Genomic DNA, 23111 nt, shown 5'->3' on the forward strand with positions numbered 1-23111 from the left:
TGAAAGGAGGTTTTCCAGGTTGTAGCTTCACAGGGTACATCCCAAGTCCCTTATTTGATCTTTCCTCACTCCTCAATCCTCGCTTGAACCACAAGTCGATCTGGTCCGCCATTTTGAAGGCCTCCCAAAGTGCTTATTCTTGCTCTGAGAAGCGAGGAGCAAGGAGGGATCTCTGAGGAGCCATGAGCGGGGATACACGCTGAAGTCTTTTACTGACCGATACGCCTCCTTTGCAGTTATTGACTGGACGCTGCAGCTGATCAGACTGATCTGATACATCACAACATCACTGAGTGGAGACAGATTACAGATTAAACTCAAATGTATCACTCCCTATATTTTATTTGTTATCCGATTAAATCCGTCAATTGTCGGTCTGATCAACAAAAGAACAAAGAACCATAAACAATTTTCCTCATTTATTAGAAAGATTTTTTCTTTTCATGATAAAATTTTTAAAATATCATGGATAAAATTAAAGTCAGGTAGAGTCTGTCTGTCAGCAATAAACACCATTTAAACACATTTATATTTTACATAATTCATTTCCATTCAGTCACATGAGGCTGAAAATTCCTAAGCGTCGGGTCTGATATGAGTTACATAATTTCAAACATTTAGCCTAATAAATAATTTCCAGTGTTCAAAAGACACCCTAATCATAATCTGGGGTAGTAAATAATGAATTCACAATCAGAATATCAATAAATACAGACACAAATAATTAATAGATAATATAAATTCTGCCAGTAGAAATGGTTCATGTGCGTCTGAGCAGGACACAGTACACAATATAAATACAGAATGTAGGTTTTTATTCATGTGCAGGTGTTTGTTAAACAGGTTACAGGCTGCAGAGAGAAAACACTGCTGCTCTGGCAGTGATAACTGTGTACCTTTATTAGTATTAGCACAGTGCTCATGTGTGCAGACACAAACCATCAAAAGTCGTTGATCCAGCTGTGATCAGCTGCCCCCGTCATCAGAAACAGACGTCATTTCACATGACACTTCAGAGGAAAGGACGTCTCATTTCTCTAAACACATATTTCCTCGTTCCCTCTCTCCTCACATGGCTTCTCTCCATGCATCCTCAATGGGAGGGACTAAGACGCAAGGAAAGGACACAAGTGAGGGAAACGTGGATGCAATTTAAGGGACTTAGGATGTCCCCGCAGAGTCTAGTGCCAGAGATTTGACCACTCAAATGATCATGAATTTGTAATGTACTGACAAGTGTTCACGGCCATATATAGTACAGTGCCGCTACAGAATGCTTTCCCTAGGAATTAGGTGATTGGGAAAAACGTCTCTAAGGTTTTGTGCTTATTGTTTAATTTGTTGCAATATAATGCATTTTGCCATGCACACTGCTAAAGGAGCATAAAAGCATGAATTTAACATTGTGTTCAGGGATTCCCTTATTTACAAAAACACATTTTGTTGCTGCAGGTGGAGTTTTTATAGTTAAGTCAGCTATTATGATCATCATGATCTGATGCAAACCCCACATCACCTAAAAAGCTAAAGCACAGATGTTTACCAGCTTATAGTGCAGTTTTGTTCCTAAACAGCATTTGTTCAGTTTGTGATAGTGCTTGTATAGTGACTAAAATCTAAACTGCAGGTGATCTGAAACCCGTGAGTCAAGAAAGCCATTTTGACATGCACAAAAAAAAAAAAAAAAGATCATCACACACATTAAAGTGCTACATGGTTTCCGAGCCCGTCATTTGCCTCTAAAATCACATAACTACTCACTCGGCATTAAATTGTATAACAACCAATCCGGTCACAAATTAAAGGTCTGAGTCACCACTACATGGAAACTGAGGCCCTTATCTGCTAACCCAGAAAAAAAGTTAAGATTCACAGCACCATGTTTTTGCTTTGAATATGAATGCAGATGACATGAATCAGCTGTCCAATCTTTTCTAAGTGGCTATAGCAGGACACCATTCAAAATGTAAAAAATGCGAATAAGTCATCCCGCTCCATGTCGGCTGGTTCTTATCCTGGGCGTCATCTATTCAAATTTCCTCAACACCCACCTTTCATCTGGTTTTATTTCTTCCATGGAGCATAACTCATCTCTTTTAGATTAGCTTCTAGTTGGTGAGCCAACATCAGCCATACATTTCTTTTATGTTGTATTGGAGTAGAGTGCTTCCTCTTTTCCAACTGCCTGAATAATTCTTTCCCCTCTGTATGTTTTATTGTACGACAGAGATCTTCCAACATTGGCTGTCTTCAGCTCTGTGTACTGCTGTTTGTCTAACAGATTTAGTACAAAAGATAAGTTGATTTTCTCGTAGAAGGTATATGCCCTACCTTAGTCTTAAAATAAAATTTAATAATTTTTAGATATAAATAAGTCAAAGTAAAAAAAAAACATGTCAACAAATAGTTGTAAAAAATAAAAATCTATCAGATAAAACATATCTTTTTCTAAGCCAACATTGTCACATGGTTCATTCAGTGGCCAGAAGCCCTTCATGTCTACTACCACTCCACTAAATCCTTGGCCCCCTAATCTCCCATAAACAGTCCCCAACTGTGGAGCTTCCTTGGCACTGCCAGCATGTGTGCGCCAGCCCCATATACCCATTAGCACCGTTAAGCTTCTGCTTCTCACCCCCAACCCCCACTCCTCACGGCATAGGTGACTTTGTGTTATGATTACCTCACTTTGCACTACGGGTGGCGTTAATCCAGAACTCTGGCAAGAAATCTTGAAAACAGAAAAAAAGTACTTATCCATCCCTAACCACCACAGTCTTAAGTTGCCTGTCATTACCAGCATAGGTTTGCAGAACTGCATAAATTGAATTTCATTTGCTGTATATCTCTGTGGTTTCAGCACTCCCTCCTCCCCTTCATAACCCCCTTCACTTTTTTTTTTGCTTATCTTCATCCCTCTGCTTTATTTGCACGTTCATACTTCTCTCTCTCTCTAACCTCCTTTTCTCTGTCACCACACACACCAGTCTGATTTTCCTCCTCTCTCACGCAGCCTTCCAGTTAACCAGATCATCCCAATCCTGCCATAAATAGGAAAACTACAGTAAACAAAAATCAGAAGAAGATGCTGCCAGTGCAATCAGAGAAAATTTCTCTCTATTTCTTTTCAACTCTCCTCGCTGCCTCTGCTCTGTGCCTCTCATTCTCCCAGTGCACTGCAGCTCCTCCTTCCACCTCTCTCATCAGCTGCCCCTCCCTCTTCCTCTCTGTCTCTGCTAGGTGCAGCATGTATGTGAGCGTGTGTGAGCCAGCAGAGCCGCCTGTGTGTTTACATGTCAGCCTATCAGTGCAGCCGGATTTAGCGCATCTGGAGAGGACGAAGGCATTTCTCAAATGCCCCTCAGACAAGGGATTCTCATCGCTGCATATATCTCTCTTTCCCATTTGAATCTAGGCTGTCTTGTATCCTGCATCCCTGTCTCCATGCTTTCGGAGGCATTTTGAATTTCCTTGGCAACATGGAGCTGCCTGAATTAGAATTCTCTGCATGACAGTCCTGGTAAGAACTCTGTCTCTATGGTGGGCTTTGAGCGCTGAGGCATTGGATCAGATTTATTATGGTGCAGTGGTGGGGCCAGTGGATCGCCAGGGAGCAAATTAATGTCAGGGATAAAATTGTGTATCAGAGTTAATGGTAGAGATGGAAAGAAGACGATTTATTCACTGAGGAGGGATCCAGATCTTATTTGTGCTTTGTCATCCAGATGGGTTCATTTTGTTCTGTGCTATGAAATCTGGGTTTGTACTATGTATGGAACACACACATATGATGTGTGCATGTAGCGTAAGTGTGTATAGTAATTAGCTTTGATATTTTTCACGGTGTCTATATATAAATACAGGTATAAATATTAATATTGCATGCGTGTGCATGGAGGTATGCAAACACACCTATGTCCTGCCTTTTCTTAATCACATCTAAAAGGTGTGAGGTTGAGCAGGAAAGTGCCTGTTTTGTGTTTCTCGCTGAGTGTTTCGCCAGGGTGGTTGTTGATTCCTAATCTGCCCTCATTACCATTCATGTTCCCTCCAATGCCAGTAAACTCATCTAAAATCACACTTATTCATTCCCTGCTGCTTTTTGCTGTTGGCTATTTCCAGTGGCGATGAGGGATCCTATGCAGGTGTTTGATTTGCTACAGGTCAGATAGATGGGTGGTGGTGGTGGTGGTGGGGAGAGCTGGCATGGGGGGATGGGGCAAAGACTTTATATGATTATTTATGCAGGCCAAATAAACAATCTCTCATACCTTCATTTCTTTTGCCTGTTATATTGGCATCTTCATAATCATGGCTGCAACGCTCCGGCAGGCAGCTATGAGGGGTCTCTTCCTCTCTGTTTTTAACAGTGCAGTAACAACCTCTGCAAGCCACAGACCTCCGACAGTCTCTGAGTGAAGGGTCTGCTTGTCACGTCTAGGCTTTATGAGCTAGACAAAGCTGTTAATTGTGATGGCTGATTGGAATAATTTCTTTGCAATTTATTTATGCATGTCTGCAGCTCCAACGTACTCAACACTATTGCAATAGACTGAAATGAGAAATGCATGTTTATGACTGGAATTCCTGATTACATCTAATGAAAACTGATTGATAGACAATATGTAGATTGTTTAAAAAAAACAGTTTGCCCAGTAACCATAGTTTTGATCAATTTGCTCAGTTTGCCTTTCTAAAAGTATCCCAGTCTGTTTGTATGTACATGTGATACCAGCACAAGCTGATAATTGTACAATCTACATTTAGGTGTATGTTACGACTGTATATCAAGACTGAAGAATATATAGTACTCAGAATTTTAATGGAATTATTATTATAATTAATTTGATTATATAAGATACAAATCAATGAACATCACAATTGTTTTGCATTACTACAGTATACATTTTATTCATCTTGTCCAAAATAATGCTCAGTGTGACATTATTTTTTATACAACAAAACATTTTGAGTATTCATAAATGCTTTGTTGAGATAATCCACATGATGAATGAAAAGCTATTAAACCACTACTAACATACTATAATTTTATTTAGGTTTAGGCAATTACATTCAGTTTAAACCATAAAATTGCTTGACTAAGTCTTGTGCAAGAACTGATGGATTTTTATATATATTACAGCTGAGTATATTAGACTGACAGCAGCCTATGCTCTTCAATCAAACACCTCCACTGGAAATCAGAACCTATTGTTTAGGTGTCAGAACATAATCCCCAACTGTTTTCTGAGGACACTTAGTGGCCAACAGAATGAGAATAATGTGTGTGCATGTAAGAGACCATGCTAACACATTTGAATTATCTGTAAATGGACGGCAGCGGCTCAGGAGGTAGAGCAGATCATCCATTAATCGGAAGATCAGCGGTTCGATCGCCTGCTCCTCCAGTCTGCATGTCGAAGTGTCCTCAGGCGAGATACTGAACCCCAAATTGCTCCCAAAGGCTGCGCCATCAGTGTGTGAGTGTGTGTCATTGATTAGAACCCCTCCTGATGAGCAGGTTGGCACCTTACATGGCAGCCTCTGCCATCAGTGTATGAGTGTGTGTGTGAATGGGTGAATGTGGCATGTAGTGTATAGCGCTTTGAGTGGTCGGAAGACTGAAAAGGCGCTATATAAATGCAGTCCATTTACCATTTGCAGTCCATTTAAACACTGAAGCAAAAATATCTGACATTTTTCAGGGTTCTATAAGAGCTCATGAAGTTTGTAGGATACAAAAGGATTCTTACCCTCAAACTAGACTAATAAGTCTGTGAGTCTATGTTGTTCATAGATACTGTATAATGTAGGGGGGAAAAAAGCATATCGCAGAATGAATGCTTCATTGTCCCATGTCAAGGAAAAAAAGATGAAAAAGTTTCTTGACACAGTTAACTGATATATTACATGATTGTATTAAGATGTGACAACTGACACATTTGTATAATCACTTTACCAGTACTTATAATACAACTAATAACAATAGTGAAATGATTAGAACAGTGCGCACACACACACACACACACACACACACACACACACATACAATAAGTATAGGCTCCAGTATACTTCAGCATACTTCAGTATAGGCTTCGACTAAACAGCCAGACACAATCAAAGCCGTGCTGCTGTTCAATTTTTCACAAAGCGTTGTCCCATGCTGTGACATGCTTAATATTCTGTGATGTAGCAGACTACATTATGCTGAACAATAGCCAATTTTCTTTAAAATAGGGATCATCAAAGCCAAGGTAATGTTTTTAGAGTAGAATTTAAGTTATTTTTTCCCTGTTCAAATGAAATAATAGTCAAGCTGACAAATAACATGTTGGAGGCAGTTTCAATCAGTAACACTGATTTTGTGGGCAAATTCAAGGGAGACATTAAAATATAATAAAATGAAAACCACGAGTGGCCTTTTGTTGTGTACTTGGCTATATTTGTTTCAGAGTTCACTGCATCCTGTGCTCTCCAGGACTAACAGTGATTTATAATGTCAAATAATAAAAGAGCAATATATATACTGGTTGGAAAACTTCAGGTGTTCAAGCCTTTTATGAAACAAAATCCATCTGGATTGCATCTGCCACATAATGGGTAACATCAGCCACCTTCAAAGGGAAATAGTGAAAGTGATTGTGGTGAAGACTGTGAGACCACGTGTTTATTCTGTCTGCTGGATGGTGAGGTGACAGACGGAGGCAGATCTGTCACAGGATATTCAAATTTGCGTTCTACAAATGTATTCAGAAGGTCACAGTACTGCTGCTCTGCAGCAGCCTTCCTCATTTCAATTTAATAATAACAGCTTTATGCAAAATATGAGAGTCAGGGGCTAGTAGAATGGAGGACTGAGGTTGCCTCATGTTGATGCTACTGGCTGGCTTCATGCTCTATCACAGCAGAGCCCACAATATTATACATCTGAGCTGATCGTAGTGGAAACCTGTCAGTCCTTCCCATCCTTTTGTGTGGCTAGTATTCATAATCTATCTGACACTATTGGTCAGGTTTCTTCCACTAGAAAGAATGGGAATGATGAATTATTACACTGTATTATCAAAACTGTAAGGAGAGGGGCACTAACTCATTCAAGTCAGCCACTGGAATCTTAATACCATATTTCTCTATCAATGACAAACCCGCCTAAGGAGGCTTCAACACACTGTGGTGCACAATATTCAAGATTTATTTGCAATCAGGAAACCAAGAGGCAAAGAACTGGTGAAAGCAACTTGAACACAATACTCAAATTAATGGTCCAAGTTTCATTGTATCAGTATAAAAAAATGCCAAGGCACTCTAACTTCATATTTGTACTGTGGCTGGTGTCTGAGTGATTTAGTGAGACAATCTCTCAAAATATCTCACTGTGCTTTCTATGAAGGGCTGTAATAGGCTTGTCTGAGGTAAATTGCCTTTAGGATGGCATTTAGCCCTTCCTTTTCAATTCCAGTCCAAAACATCTTATATTCCCTGATGTTGAGTAGGGGATAAAGGTTTGTGTAATTTCCAGCTTATCCTACTTGACTTTGAAGAGGAATGGGTGTTAATGAAGAAAGGAGCCTCTTTTGTAGTATTACTGTTAGACTTTGTCAATGAACCAAGAAACAGATCTGCATGGTAATACTGTATAACAACTTTCTCATTCTAGGGCCTGTTTTTCCAAAGAAGTTCATGTGGATCATAATGACGTCTTCAGTCTGATGTTGTTAATTTTGAGCCAGAGAAGGAAAGGAAATCCCATATGATTCGACTATCTTCCAACTCATGTATCTATGTATAAGATCTCATAAAAACAACTAATGTGTTGCCGGGAAAAATGGCGTAATGACGTAAGTAAATTAGATGAACTCATGCAACAGACAGTATCTATTTCAGTTATCTAAACAAATAGGAAAACTTGAGAAAAAAACTGTCTAATGCCAAATTAAATCTCCATCAAGCAATATGTTTGATATCAAATCACTCTCTGTAATGTGAAGGGCTGGTAGTATTGCTGAACTCAGAGAATGAATAGCCCAGTTTGCAGCTCTGTGCAGCTTTCAGCCTCTTCCAGTTAATTGTTTTGGTCCATCAACATGTCTGGTTGAGTCTGGCTCTGGCTCTTACCCACCCCCCATATAAAAACCGTGGGCAGCTCAAAAGCTTCCAGCTCAGAAGCTCCCACACACTGACTGTACGCTACCTGCCCAGTGTGAAAGAGAGTAGAAGCCAGTACCTTTTGGAGAGTCGAGTACCTGTTAAAGACAGTCAAACATCAAGAAATTGAAAAAGACACCAGAGGCCAAACTGGCAGTAAAGAGAAAGTGACGACTGGTCCATTTCTCACATGGTTGTAAAAAGAGTCCAGTATAATTTAAGCATAGAATCCAATTTTTGTTGAATGAATAAGTAACCATGGGCCAACATATGGGCCATGATGTTGAGGCTAACACATTAATTACAAGAAGAGGCTGTGGCTTTGTTGTAATGCCTACTTTCCGCTTTCTATTGGTCAAAATTGCTTAATGCAGCTTTAATTTTATAACAAAACTAACAGTTCTGCAAAACTGTTTTCATTTGTTAATACAATGACTTCTTGAAAAATAAAATGTAGGTTTATCAGAATAAGCCTATTTGATGGTAACCACCTAAGCTCTTTATATTCTTGTTTCTTATGGCCAGACCTTGTGATTGTCTGTCACATGGTCTTGTCATTCCTTGTTAGCATACATAAAGTTCACCATACTCAGAGATTTAGGAGTGCTGTTTGTTAATATTGTTAAAATCATTCTTTTACAGAATGAGCCCCTCTATATTTAGAGTTTGAGGATTTTTGATGATTTCTAGTGGTGGTCTTAAAAAAGATAAATGTGGTACATTGAGGATATATTGAAAACCTGAAGTGAACAACTCCAAAAGTGGTTGTTGTGTTTGTCAATTTCCAGTAATAAAATACATACGTTCACACAATATGTATTCTTATATACAATAAAGAAATTGAAATCCACGGTGCTTAGAGTTCTGAGTGTAGTTAAAAGCTTTTATTCAAGCATGGCTGACACCCACGTTTCAGCAGGAGTCTTCTTCAGGGCGTGACACGTAGGTGTCTTCTCAGAACTCTAAGTACTTGTGATTTCCCTTTGCACATACCTCTAACTCTCAACTCAAATAGCAACTTTGTTTGCTGAGAGTGATGTTTTGTAAATCAATTTTTACTGGTTTTCTTTTGTTTTAATAGCTCTCCATTTTTCCCTTTCTGAGATGCCAACATACCATGTCAATTGTTGTTGTATTTATGGATTTATGGAGTCTTTGTGTGCATGCATGGCAGAGGATCCAGGCCATATGTGCTCTAATTATGTGTGCATGTGTGTTTGCAGACACACTCATGTTGTTTTGGCATATTGACAATTTCTTTGTCAATGCACACACTGCAAGGTTCTGAATGAATTCAGCAGTTACAAGAACATTTTACTCTGAAAATTAAGCAAAGAGCATAACAATATAAAGAAGAAGTATTATGCTTTTCCTTATTTTCAGACAAATATATAATGTCACAATGTCGGATGTTCATGTTAAAAGTGTCCGACGTGTCAAATAATGAGGTAAACGTATGTAGCAGTAATCCCTGTGGGCAGAGAGCAGCAGCTTCAGACTGTTCAGCCCGAGCTGATATCAGTTCGTGACGGATTTCTTTATATGGACATCTGCTACGTGCACAGCGCACAAGTTCGCTGCTCCGCTCCGGGAGTAGTTAGGCCAGGCCACGACGCCATTACACAGCACAGCAAAGTAAAATAAGTAGTTTACCTGTTGGAGGTGTGCTGGTTGTCTGCAGCTCTCCATAAAACATCTTACTGTGGCTGTTTCTGCTTCTGCTTGTACTCTTCCTCTCTGCATTATTTCTAACTGATCCACTGAACAAATAGCTCCAAATAGCTCCATATGTTGTTGTTTCGACCGGTTTTTAGCGCCACTAACGAAGCTCCGCTAAGTGAGGAACATGTTTTTACTTCCTGTAAATTCAGAATAAAAGTCTCCCATTAGTTAGTCAATTAAAAGCTTTTAATTTAAAGCAGTATAGCAGGAAATATTTGGTTTGCAATGACGGTAAAGTTACACAACTCTGATACGTAAAGCTGGCCAATCAGAACAGAATGGGCTCATCAAGAGGGGGGCCTTAAAGAGACAGGAGCTAAAACGGAAACTGTGTATATTGAGGGGCTGCATAAAGGGCCAGTATATTTACTGAGATAAATAAGGAGTTTTTTTAAACTTTGAATCATGCAGGGCTACTCTAGTGGAGTCCAAAAATAAAAAAAAATTAGAGCTGAAATGAGTATAATAGGTCCTCTTTAAAAAAACTCTGGTGTCATAAAATCTCAACACTGTAGCAACTGTAGCAGAACTGAGATGAGAATGTGAATTCTTAAGCCGGCAGGGCTCAATACTTCTGAACTAGTTACTCAGGCTCAAGATAGCTTCCTTGGGCAAGCGAAAGCACCTGATGATGTTCTCACCTCTGTATATTTCCAAGTGGTCTCTAAAAACTCTTTCTATTCTCATTACTCCCAATACAATATTGTTAGCAGCCACAGCCTGTGAGCTATGTTTTCCTCCTTAGTCCTCTTTAGTTTGGTACTACTGGTCAGACAACACATCCTCATAATGAAACAACCAGTTTGATTGTACCTGCACTCCAGAACAACTCATAGGAGTGTTTCCAGAACGACACATAGGAGCATTTTCTAATATACTGTCTCTATTGCCAGTAATCGTAACCTAGTTACTGGGTTACTAGGTTTCATAAATACACAAATTAAAAAATGACTCTTGTTTATGCTTGTTTCTGCAGTGACCCACATATGTTACTTTATCTAGTATTGTGATTCCAGAGAATCATAATAAGCCTTCTTCACAGCAGACATTTCGCTTTTCATAGTAGGAAAAGCACAGGTGTCACTAACAACATTTATGATGGATGCACAATAGACCCCTTTCACAGCAGACATTTTGACTTGTCAAAATAACATTAACAATGGCACCATTCCATTATGCCAACTCTGTGTGAGAATGCACAATACCAGAGCCTAAATGCAATGCAGCCATCATTAATGTTAGTAATTGCACCTGTGCTTTTCCTGCTTTAACAAGTCAAAATGTCTGCCATGAAAAGGGTCTATATACTAGGACCCTAGATGTATTTCAGTCATCAATAACTTTGATATTACTTACACCCGTGCTTTTGCTACTGTGACATGTCAAAATGTCTTGCGTGAAAAGGCCAATTTGTATAATTTTGAAAATATTTGTGCCAGCTGACTTGGGCTCTTGGGTTGTATTTAGAAATGTTGTGGCAGGAATTGGTGAGCTGACGCTTATCAGGTCATGATAAGGTGAGTGGTTCACACAAAAAAGGGTCTATTGAATTGTTTTAGATGCACTACAGAAGATCAAAGATGATTAGATTAGTCTCGTCCACTGACCACACAGGAGAAGAGAGGCCTTCTGATCTTGAAGCTGGTTATTTCCAGATCAGTAGTATAGAGGACAAGCTTGTGAGAACGGTGCAATTCTTACTGACTTGCTATTGGCCAACACCCTTGGGGTGTCTTTGAACATAGCGCTGGTCCTGTGGAGGTGCGTACACAGTCTGCAATCTTAATGCGAGGGGGCATGCCCCTGCAGGAATAAAGCATGAACAATACATTTTCAAAAGCACTTCACTCCTCACAGCAAAGGGTGAGCAGTGAAATGGGTTGCAGTATTCAGTGTAAAAAGCTCACATTAATTATTGCTTTATTGTTTGAGAATTGTTTTTATTTGTATATATATATGCAATTAGAAAAACAGATTTATACACGGTGCACTAACAGGTTTTATAAAAGTTGGAATTAAATTAGTATTACATTACAATAAAAGCCTACAAACTGTTTGGCCAGCGCCCACCACTACCAGCCATGATTCCTGACAACTGGATGAATGCTGTGTTGGTCAAATGCTGTGCTGGTCAAAGTGCAGTAAATGGCAAATGGTAAATGGCTGCATTTATATAGCTGTTTTATCCAAAGCGCTTTACAATGTTTCTGCTGCTCACTTGCCCATTCACACACATGCTCACATAGGGCAGTACAATATGATGATATATATCATGTGATGGTAAAAAAAACGTGTATCATTTCATATTATGCTCTATCGTTTATTTCATTGTGTTGCAAATCACACTTTTTACGGCAATATTTTTCTTCATTTGGAGTCTCTCCATCTTTTGCGCAGAGAGTAGAGGGACCATAAATGACAGCAAAATGCAGTAGAGACTATGTTTATCTATATTATTTACCTAATTTATGTGCACTTGTTTCATTTCAGCTCAGTGTGAGTCTCTGCTGTTTTTTGCTGTTATTCATGGCCGCACTACTCTCCTCTGCTCTCCGCAGTTCAGCAAGAGCGCGGCTGAGCCCTCTGTGTGTGTGCTCCACACAGTGCAGCAGAGGAGAGACAAAGTTGACAACAACTACACTTGTTACGTTACTGTAAGTGCAATAAAAGCTTTGCGTGTAAAAAGCCAATAAGAGTTATTAATCCGTGCAAAAGAACGGCAGATGACAGGGGAGGGGGGAGTCTGGGATGAAACCACCATCCTTCTGATTAGTGAATGACCCACTCTACCGCCTGAGCCACAGCTGCCCCTACAATTAAAGGTACTTTGAGGCAGACAGAGTCAAACGGACAGCCTAATGGAAACCATTATTTTCAGTTCCATTAACTGCAGTTGTGATGTTGAGTTATGGAACAGGCTTCTATGATCAAGTACTCCATGTCCCTTGGTAACTTTGTGATCATTCATCTACAGTGTCACATGTCAAACTGAAAACTATTCAGCAGGAATGCCAAAAAGAACTTAACTGACTAAATTTAAGCTACTTAAAGTTGCAATACACAACATTCAGCCACTAGATGTTGCACTATAGCACCAACATCTCAGACCAAAACAAACATGTCTTCTTTACTCAACACAGTTGGGAAAAAAAAGAAAGAAAGCCGACAACTCTCAAAACTCAGATCAAACTGTCAAATTAGGCAGTGCTGATCAAATATTGACCAAGATTATGTTGGTGAATTGCATATACTTAAATGTTTTCAGAAACATACTTTAGTGTACTGTTTAGCTGTAATTTTAGGAAGTTTGTGATGCAGGTGCCATCTTGGAAATGGACATGGAGGACACGGAGGGACTCATATGCACTAACATGCATGTGCGGCTAGTGTGGCTACCAAAAAAAGAACAGAGAAGCTTGGATAACAACACACACAAAAGGAGTGTGACTTCATTCACTGCCCAGGTCACTATTACTCTAATATATCTTTACATAGCAAATAGTTGTTTGCTGACATCCAGTGAGGCTCAATGTCATTTATTGGAACTTTAAGTGTCCTGATGGATCCACTGGTTTCCCACCTGCACTAGTAAAGCATTAGTTAAGCAGGCATAGCTGAAAACACTGAAAACAAGTTGCACAGTTCATATTTGCACAGTTACTCTTCTGATTATTAATGCTGCTTCAATTGGTTATGCTGTTAATACTGCTGTTACTAGTTGCACAGATTTCTCCTCCCAACTCCCCATAGTTTTCATATTTTGATTGTCTTTGTTCTGCATTATGTATGTCCCATACTGTATTTCAGAGATATGCCTTTTGGGTTCTGCTCTGTAGACCACTTGGGGTGGGTGTTATTGTGCTTCAGTACCTGCCTGAATTTTTTTAAGAAGTGCAAAGGCATTTTTGTTCTGAATATCTGAGTATCCATTTATTTGAATAAATTCTTGTATTTTAGCTCCACATCACCTTAAGATTCTCCAAAACCAGAACTAAACATTTGGGTAATTCTTGAACACCTTTGATAGTTTTTGTGCCAAAGCAACTGGTTGGGGAATGCAAATAGATTGCCATTTAATTAGTCCTCTCATTATTGTATGACCTCAGCATTATAATTACATAATAACATAATTGTTCCCCGCAATGGCACAGAGCTCTGTCAGTGTATACCTTTCCACGTCTTAGGCCTCCTTGAACTGCTTCTTAAAGAGCCCAAGAAGTCATTTTGTATAAACACTGCAGAAGACTAGTTTTAGTGAAAATTTGCTCTAAGTACTGGTGTAAATCTTTTTCTTTAAATATTTTGGACTCCATGCATTTGTTTGTCTTGTGAACACTTACTATGCTGGATTATGGGTCATGAGGTGTTTTGAGTAGGTTCAGGGTAATTTGTTCCCTCTTTGGAACTTTAAACTATCACTGCTTGGCCCTTTTGTTTTGAAACAGGTTGTCACATAGTTACAGCATGGGTATGAACTGTGCATTTTTGAGAAATACAAACAAACAGTTTAAGACAATAAATATTGTCTAAAATTTTCATTTTTGGATGAACAATTCCTTCAAAGAGGCTCCTCTGTGCTTTTGCTTGTCCTCAATAGTGATCAATATCATTATTCAGACTCTCCTCTTGGCACCACTTCTTTTCCTTCCTTCATCTGTGCAGTAACTTCTTAAGGGAAATATATGTATTTCTGGCTGAGAGCCCTGCTGGCTAGAGAATACTGCTGTCAAAAAAGGAAAGATCAAGGGTTCACTGACCCCATGCAGGTGTGTTTCTGCTTCTAGGAGTACTTTGTCCTTCTCTAAGCATTTGATCCGGGCATGGTTGATCATCAGGTCATGCAGTTTCTTTTTAGGTTTGCATAGGTTATTCCCTTTATCTTTGGCTTGAGGGTGTTGTTTTCATGAGATTTCTCATATCTGACTGCTCACTCTTCTGTAGGATGTCAGTTAGCTGGCAACCTTTGCTGCAATACAGTTCTGAAGTGTCTATGATCTCCCAACTGCCCTCTCAGCCCTACTGGCCTGACCAGGCTGATTAACACTAACTAGTAATAAGCTAGTATTATATCCAAATATTTCTTGTAATATTACTATAATTTGCAAGTCAGTATATATTTGTACAGTAATATCATTACTGTTGGTATGTTAAGATGATGCATGTTTAGATCTGTACATGTGCAAGATTTAGCTTTCATTTAAATATTTTCATGCCAATGATGATGCAGTAAATTTGACACTAGAAATAAACACCTATTAAATTTTGATTTAGTAAGAAGATGAATGAAGATGGGACCTTTTGTATTGATAATTAGAGTATGCACCAAAAAGCGAATGTTTGCTGAATATATATCACATGTTGCAGGTGTAGTTCAGTCTCCTAAAGTCATACCATTCCGAAAAGCTTTTCCACTGTGATCTTCTGTCAACATTGACACTTCTATGCAGCCCACAAGATCTTCTTGTTTGTTTGCTTTCTGACTTTTAAATGTTTGCTTTAAATTTTTCAGTTGAACACAAACATACCAGTGGAAGAAATCTCCATCTCTTAAATCCTATACATATTTATTCTGTTACTTTGCAGCTGTAGCTTTCTTTTTGCTTCATCCTCACTACTCTCTAAAACCAATCACAGAATGATCAAAGCTGTTTGGGGCATGTTTGCTGCTTAACAACAAGATACGTATAAGAGGGGAGCTAATGAGCACACTGTTCACAACTATAATGAAGAAAACTGAAGCCAGACGTAATCTACTGAGCACAATCATTCATGAATTGTCAGGAACAGAAATGAAAGCATTACTGAAACGTTTGTGGGGTGTACAAGACATGATGATTGTATACATTTCTTATTCTTTTAATGAGATTGAATTTTGCAGTACATACTGTAAACTGAAATTCAAACGAGAAGCAAAAAACTTTGTCCACCAAATACATCACCAACAGTGCAGAAAGCAGCTTTCACTTCATAAAATGGTGTTTCATAAAAATTTGAAGCGTGTATAGGGTCAAGACAAAATAGCACAAGTCCTTCAGAAAAAAGGCTCTGATGTAACAATTCCAAACATTGCTACGAAGGTGGGTCATATTGTTTTATAGCGATAAGCAGCATTTCTCAGCTACAAAGACGAAAAAAATAGACAAATCATCTGCGCCCAAACAGCAGACACATCAATCAAAACAAAAAGCTAAACTACTTAATATATCAAGGGAAATACTTTCAGAACTCAAGCTGCATTGATGATTTATGACAGCAGTCAAAAGTTGAAACTGTCCAACAGGGAAATGGTAGACAAATACAGCATACAGTTCATAGGGAAGTGACAAATAATGCTAATTGGTTTGCAACTAAAGACAAACCTTTGCAGTATTTCTCATGTATACAGGCACTGCAGACATTCAGTTACCCTTTACTAGTGCACACCACTCTCTATATTTCCCCAAACCACATAGCACTGAGAAGAGAGGAGATGTAGAGATTCAAGGCAACACGAGACTAATGGTGAGCTGAGACATGCTTTTGAGAGAAGACTGTGACAGGGAGAGAGGTCCACAGAGAAAACGCAAGCAGTCATAGAAGGGCAGGAGAGAAAAGGCTTGTCCACTCGTATTCTTCACCTGCACAATACTATCAAAAGAGGAATAGAAAGAATCAGGGTGGGGACAAAAGATACATGGAGTGATGCATCAAGGGCTAAAATTGAATTTTTTTCTCTCTACTCTTCCAATCTTGAAAGAGGACAATTCTTTAAACCCTACTCTAAACAACGTGATTGAAAAAAGTATATTAAGTACTGGGCTATTGTAATGCAGAGGCTATTTGCTAACTTCTTTTATCAGAATTTTAGCTCAAGGTCATATCACAGTGGTGATACACTGAGTAGGTCAGGGCTGTAAGGCCAGATTACACAGATAGTACCCCTGCCCTTACAACACTCTGAATCATAAATCATGCATGGTACTCGGGTAAGAAAATCACCACAAATTGCACTTGCTTGTTTTTCGATTAGCAATGACATCAGTGAGCCTCGTACTCATACATATTCTTGACTTGACAAGATAAAAATAATATTCTGGGTCAAACAGATAAACATGTCACCCTTTTTCTGCATTGAATATCTCAATGATATTTCATTTCACTCGAAGGTTTAGAATCTGTCACAATAGATCAAAGTTAGATGTGTGTTTACACTATGTATAAGATTTTTGTCTTTGAATTCACTGAATGGCTGTTTCAGAAAATATTTATTTATCACCATTCCATTGGAAAAGCCTTCATGCTATTCATTGTAAATTCACATAATTAGTGTGAGACATAACAGAGTGGGAGGTCACAAAGGAGATACTGATACTGACATTATTGCTTTCATGCAGTCTGCTTTTTTACAATGCCCCATACACACTGGACTCAAGCCCAATGTGTCTGACATACGCAGCCAACAGAAATTAACAGTTCTGGAGAAAGTAAAAATGGAAGCTGCAATTACTGCTCCATTGGAACTACTCAGACCACAATCCGAGCTGCCTCAGCCCCACAACTTTGATTCACCGGGAGTGGTGTGTAATTTGTGTTGGTGCAATAAAGCAAAATCATTCTTATCTTAACTATCAAGGTTAAAAAAATTTTAAGCTACAAAAGTGTGGTAGACAGCCAAAGAGGTTCTAAAAAGCACTATACCAATAATTTGAAGTACTCTTACAAAGACACTTATGTGGTGAATGAGTTACGGAAAGAATCCACAGTCCCTTTTCACTCACACAAATTATGACAACATAATGAATATTTGGATGGAGACTGCATTAACCTCTCAAAATGGAATTTCCTCTTTGAAAATCAGCAGATGCATTACTATACATCACTGTATACAGTTTAATAATATCATGATTATGTTGAATTTAATTTCCAAATTGTAAAGCAGCATACAGTAGTTACACTACTTGTGCATCACATACACTAATGATCTGCTTTGTTTTTTACAACCTCAGGCCTTCAGATGCTTTTTTTTTGCTCAGATAAAAATGTCCAAGTGAAAACATCAATTATTTCCAAGCACTCATTATGTAATCAAAACAGTCTTCTCGCTAAAAACAAATCATAGCGTCATGTCTCTTACTTTGCAAGAGACTCTTCTAAGAGTGCATCCTACAGATATACTGTAGCAGTGACTAAAATCGCATGATTGATGTGAGAAGTAGAGCTTGAAGGTTTTAGCAAGTTTAAGTGCCCCTGAGTCAAAATCAAATAGGGGTTTAGAGTCCTCTGACAATCTCCCTCTCTCCATTTATCACTGCTTGGCAGCAATCTCTGTTTTATATCACTGCAAGGTCAACAGCTCAGCAGTGGCATGGGATGTGTTAAGTTTGCAAATGTTTTGGTGAGGCTTTTAAAGATGGACCATGGCATTTTTGGCTGCTAATTAAAAATGGTTTGTATGAGTAGAGACAATGTGTCACTGATAGTGGCAGTAATTGTTTTCAGCATACTCAGAAGTCAGACGCACAGCAGGGTGGTTATATTGTGTGACCAAGCCCTTTTATCGATTGGCTGATTTCTTACTTGTGAGAGGAAAGTCACCATAATGAAATTTTATGCAAGGAAAAGGTTTGCAGATGAAAGCAAAATTCTGACTTCGCAAAAGCAAGTTAGTTTTTCAAAAGGTTGTGTTGTTATGGATTTAAAAGAAAAATGTGTCTGTGTGTCACAGTAAAAACTTTACAATTATATCATCATCATCTTTTTATGAAACATAATAATGATAAAAAATAATAAAAGTACTTAAGGAAAACAATTAGAAACATTATTTTTTTTATTGTTATACACTTGGACAGCCAAATCTACATCCATAAATGTGAACCTTAAATCACATAGCTGTTTCTTCCCAAAAGTGGTTTCATGGTTAATAAACTGTCAATTAAAAATAAAATGTGACATAAAGTTCCTGATTTTCTTTTTATTGTCTTTGGTGCCATATGACACACTCTTTTTGACAGAATCAATGCCAGACTTTGATATCATTTTATAACTCCTTTCATTGTATGTTTCTATCTGTTTAATTCATGGAAATTTATGGAAGTACAACATGGCATTGTTCTTCATAGCCATTTCTGTACAATCATTTCACTATACCAACCCCTCTTTTTTCATGTTTCCACAGGTAAGCAGTAGGATGGTGTCTGGGGAGGCAGGAGGGCACAGCTACTTGGTGGCGTGCTGGCAGCCCATCCTGATCCTGATGCTGGGCACTGTCCTTTCTGGCTCGACCACCGGTTGCCCCTCCCGATGTGACTGCAACGCTCAAGAGCGCTCGGTCGTGTGCCATCGACGGAGACTGGCTGCTCTTCCTGAGGGCATTCCCACTGAAACGAGGCTTCTGGACCTCAGCAAGAACCGTCTGAAAACATTGGGGCCTGAGGAGTTCATTAATTACCCTCAGCTGGAAGAGCTTCAACTTAACGAAAACATAATTTCATCCATTGAGCCTGGGGCTTTTAGCAACCTTTTGAACCTACGAACTCTGGGTTTGCGCAACAACCAGCTGAAGCTCATTCAGCTGGGGGTGTTCACAGGCCTGACCAACCTCACCCAGCTGGATATTAGTGAGAACAAAATTGTCATTCTGCTCGACTACATGTTCCAGGAGCTATACAACCTGAGGGCTCTGGAGGTTGGTGACAATGACCTAGTATTCATCTCACCACGATCGTTTCATGGCCTCAGCAACCTTGAAAGCCTCAACATTGAGGGATGCAATCTGGCCTCAGTGCCCACTGATGCCCTTAGCCATCTGCATAACCTATTGTCACTTCGATTACGCTACCTGAACGTCACTGTCATAAGGGATTATTCCTTTAAGAGGCTGTATAGGCTCAGAGTGCTGGAGATTTCTCATATGCCTGCCCTGGATACCATGACTCAAAAATGCTTGTTTGGACTCAACCTCACATCACTGTCTATCACAAACTGTAATCTTACTGTCATCCCCTACCAAGCCATCAGTCACCTAAGATATCTTCGCTTTCTGAATCTGTCTTTCAATCCTATTCATACTGTGGAAGGAAACCAACTGTACAATCTGCAGAAGCTCCAGGCTTTTCATTTGGCTGGTGGGAGATTAGCTGCCATTGAGCCCTACTCTTTCCGAGGACTCAATCATCTCCGTGTTCTCAATGTATCCAGCAATAGCCTGAGCACCCTGGAGGAGTCTGTTTTCCACTCAGTGGGAAATCTGGAGACCCTGGCTTTGTATGATAACCCTTTGGCCTGTGACTGTCGCTTACTCTGGGTCTTCCGTCGGCGGTGGAGACTTAACTTTAACAGACAGCAGCCTATATGTGCTTCACCTGAAGTTGTGAAAGGAAAGGAGTTCAAGGACTTCCCAGACATCCTCCCTTTTGACTATTTCACCTGCCAGAAATCAAAGATTGTGAATAACAAGGTTCAAGAAAGCCATGTGGATGAAGGGACTACGGTCCATTTCGCTTGTCAAGCTGAGGGTGATCCAGTCCCAGTGATAATGTGGCTTTCTCCTAAGAAGGAATACATTACTACCAAAACTGTGGGGTCAAGACTTTCTGTGTCTAATGAGGGCACATTGGAGGTGCGTTACGCCCAAATCCAGGACAACGGCACGTATTTGTGCATTGCAAGCAATGCAGCAGGCAATGACACCAAAGCCGCTCACCTTTTTGTGCATAGCTATTCTCCCAATTGGCCCCATCAGCCAAACAAAACATTTGCCTTCATTTCCAACCAGCCCAGCGATGAAGGTGCTAATGTGACCCGGGCGACAGTTCCATTTCCATTTGATGTAAAGACACTTATTATTGCAACCACCATGGGATTTATCTCTTTCCTCGGAGTTGTCCTCTTCTGTCTTGTAATTCTGTTCCTCTGGAGTAGAGGGAAAGACAATACGAAGTCAAGTATAGAGGTTGAATATGTTCCACGTAAAGAGGAAACTGAGGAGGCCAGTCCAAATGAGGCACCCATACAATTCAACATGAAAATCATGTGAAACTCAAAAAGGAGGTCATGTAAGCTTACAAACTTCAGTCGGGATGCATACTATCCTCGCTTCAAATATGTACTCAGTTTATGAGCGATAGAAATTGCACAGCAGCAAACGCATCTTGACACTATACCCTTGACTTTTTTTTACTTCAGGAACTGAATCATTAAAAGCAAATGTTGAATTTCAAATTTTCAAATTTTTTCTGTAAATGTGTATTGGCAATATTCAATCGGTATGTTAACATGCACACAATAACCTGATTACTGTGTGTAACCAAATTAAGGTAATAGTTGGAGTAAAGAACATGCTTCACATTACAGTGATTCCCTAAAAAGTTAAAATAATAGTTGGGTTGCTGTCAGGCAATATGTGTTTAATACCTTGCAGGAATAATCTTTTTATCAGCACAAAATTATCAGCACAATTATGGATCTTGCTGCTGTTTACTGATTTACAAAGCACAATAACCCACTATTAAAACCAAGGCCCTGTTACTTGAAATGTTCTCTCAAAGCAGTTTCCTCATTTTCTTTTGTCCTATCACAAGCAATTGACAATTATGATGGGATATTGGTGGTATTTTTGAGAAAGAAAACAAGATAAAGATAGAGAATGAAGTCGCATTTTGAGAGAAACTAACACTATAAAGATGGAGGAACAAGTCAGGATATTTTTTAAGAGTTATATTTTGATTACAAGATCACAATATTACAAGAATAAAGTCATAATTTTTAGACTATAATAATAATAATATGTAGGAGCATATAAGTTGTAATTTTTTGAGAGTTGTAATATTACCAGAACATTTCAGAATTTTTTTTAACAAAACACTTAAGAAACTTTGAGAAAAAATTTATGAAAATGAAGCTTCAGTATTAAGAGTTAGTTGGTGAATTGGAGACAGAGGAGTCAGTGAACCTCACATCTAACTGATCAGTGGCCTTTAACTGTTTTCCAACATAACTGAATTGTGTTGATATTTTCTCTGTGCACTTTGATACTGCTCTCTGGAGGATATAATGTCCAAAGTTTCAAACAGTAGCCTCTATATTCCAGCACAGACAAGTAATTTTGAAAATTGGATTATACTTACCCTGATTTCAATTTTATTGGGTTTATCAGTTACCATAATTGGACTATCTCCTTAATCTGGTTACAATCAAATTAAGAGTGTGCAAACTGTGCATGTTAACACACTGAATAAGAAATATAAAACAGTCCTACAATATGTGCTCCTTTCTGCCAACAAAGGAAGTTTGTCATTAAATGTATTGACACGTTCAGCTATACATATTTTTTCTGTATTTTATTCTTTCCTTGTACATTATGCTATTGCACAATAGTAATGCTTTTAATGGCTGTGGGTTTTGAACATATTACAATCTGAAGAGCAGACTAAATATTCAGATTTTGATGCAACTAAACCAAAAGAGAGACAACTGTTATTGATCAGAGTTTGTAAGAATACCCTTGAAAATCATCAGATTAACAGTTTATTATCAATTGTAACAAGGTTAATTTGTTTACCCATTTGGCAGCTCAATGCTTATGAACACTTTGTGAAAGCCCTGATGTTACATTGTCACTGGTGCATCTAAAAAATGGTGACATTATTAAGTTTTAAGAGTTTTAAGCCTCATAAGGATTTTATGTTGTCTAATTAATTTCACAGTCAAGGTCTGCTCTGAAGATAATGTGTTCATCATCTCTTAAAATAATTGTTTAAAAAGGGATGGGCAGGTGGAAATTCTATTAAAATAAATAACATTTTATACTACGGGTGCTTATTTTATTCTAGTCTACTATAAAAATGAATGCAAAGACACATTTTTAATCTCTGAGAGGCAAGCTCCTGTGCAGCAAAGGCATACATTGAAGTTCTAATGTGGTTCTATAGCCTACACATATTCAGATTCTAAAGTCCCAGGGAGCTATGTAATTGTACACTGTAAACTACAATGTAAACTCAAAGTAAGATCTTGTTAGACCATGTCCTATTGCTTGGGTTATGGTTAGTCACACTCGGCTCTTTCATCAGTCTAAGCTATCTATTGTCATATTTGGCTCAGCTCAGCCTCAGCTGTCCCTTGAGCTTAATGCCAATGAGCACATGCTAGTATGTTAGCATGACTACATTGCATTTTTAATTTCAAAGTGTCTGCACAATGCCTAGCATTGTTAATAATTGCCTATAGGTCATGAAGAGATAAAGTTTTATTGAATTTTACCTGGG

The 23111-nt window shown here is 38.8% G+C and overlaps 1 protein-coding gene across 1 annotated transcript; it reads left to right on the plus strand.

The window, feature by feature from the left end:
* Positions 1-3282: 3282 nt before the first annotated feature.
* On the plus strand, positions 3283-22615 carry lingo1b (leucine rich repeat and Ig domain containing 1b). The gene is made up of 2 exons (XM_044355409.1): positions 3283-3520; positions 19022-22615. Exons 1-2 carry the CDS (start codon positions 3509-3511, stop codon positions 20879-20881), a joined length of 1872 nt encoding a protein of 623 aa, XP_044211344.1. The 5' UTR covers positions 3283-3508; the 3' UTR covers positions 20882-22615.
* Positions 22616-23111: the final 496 nt, after the last annotated feature.

The sequence above is a fragment of the Thunnus albacares genome, chromosome 1 (genome assembly GCF_914725855.1).
Source record: "Thunnus albacares chromosome 1, fThuAlb1.1, whole genome shotgun sequence".
NCBI lineage: Eukaryota > Metazoa > Chordata > Actinopteri > Scombriformes > Scombridae > Thunnus > Thunnus albacares.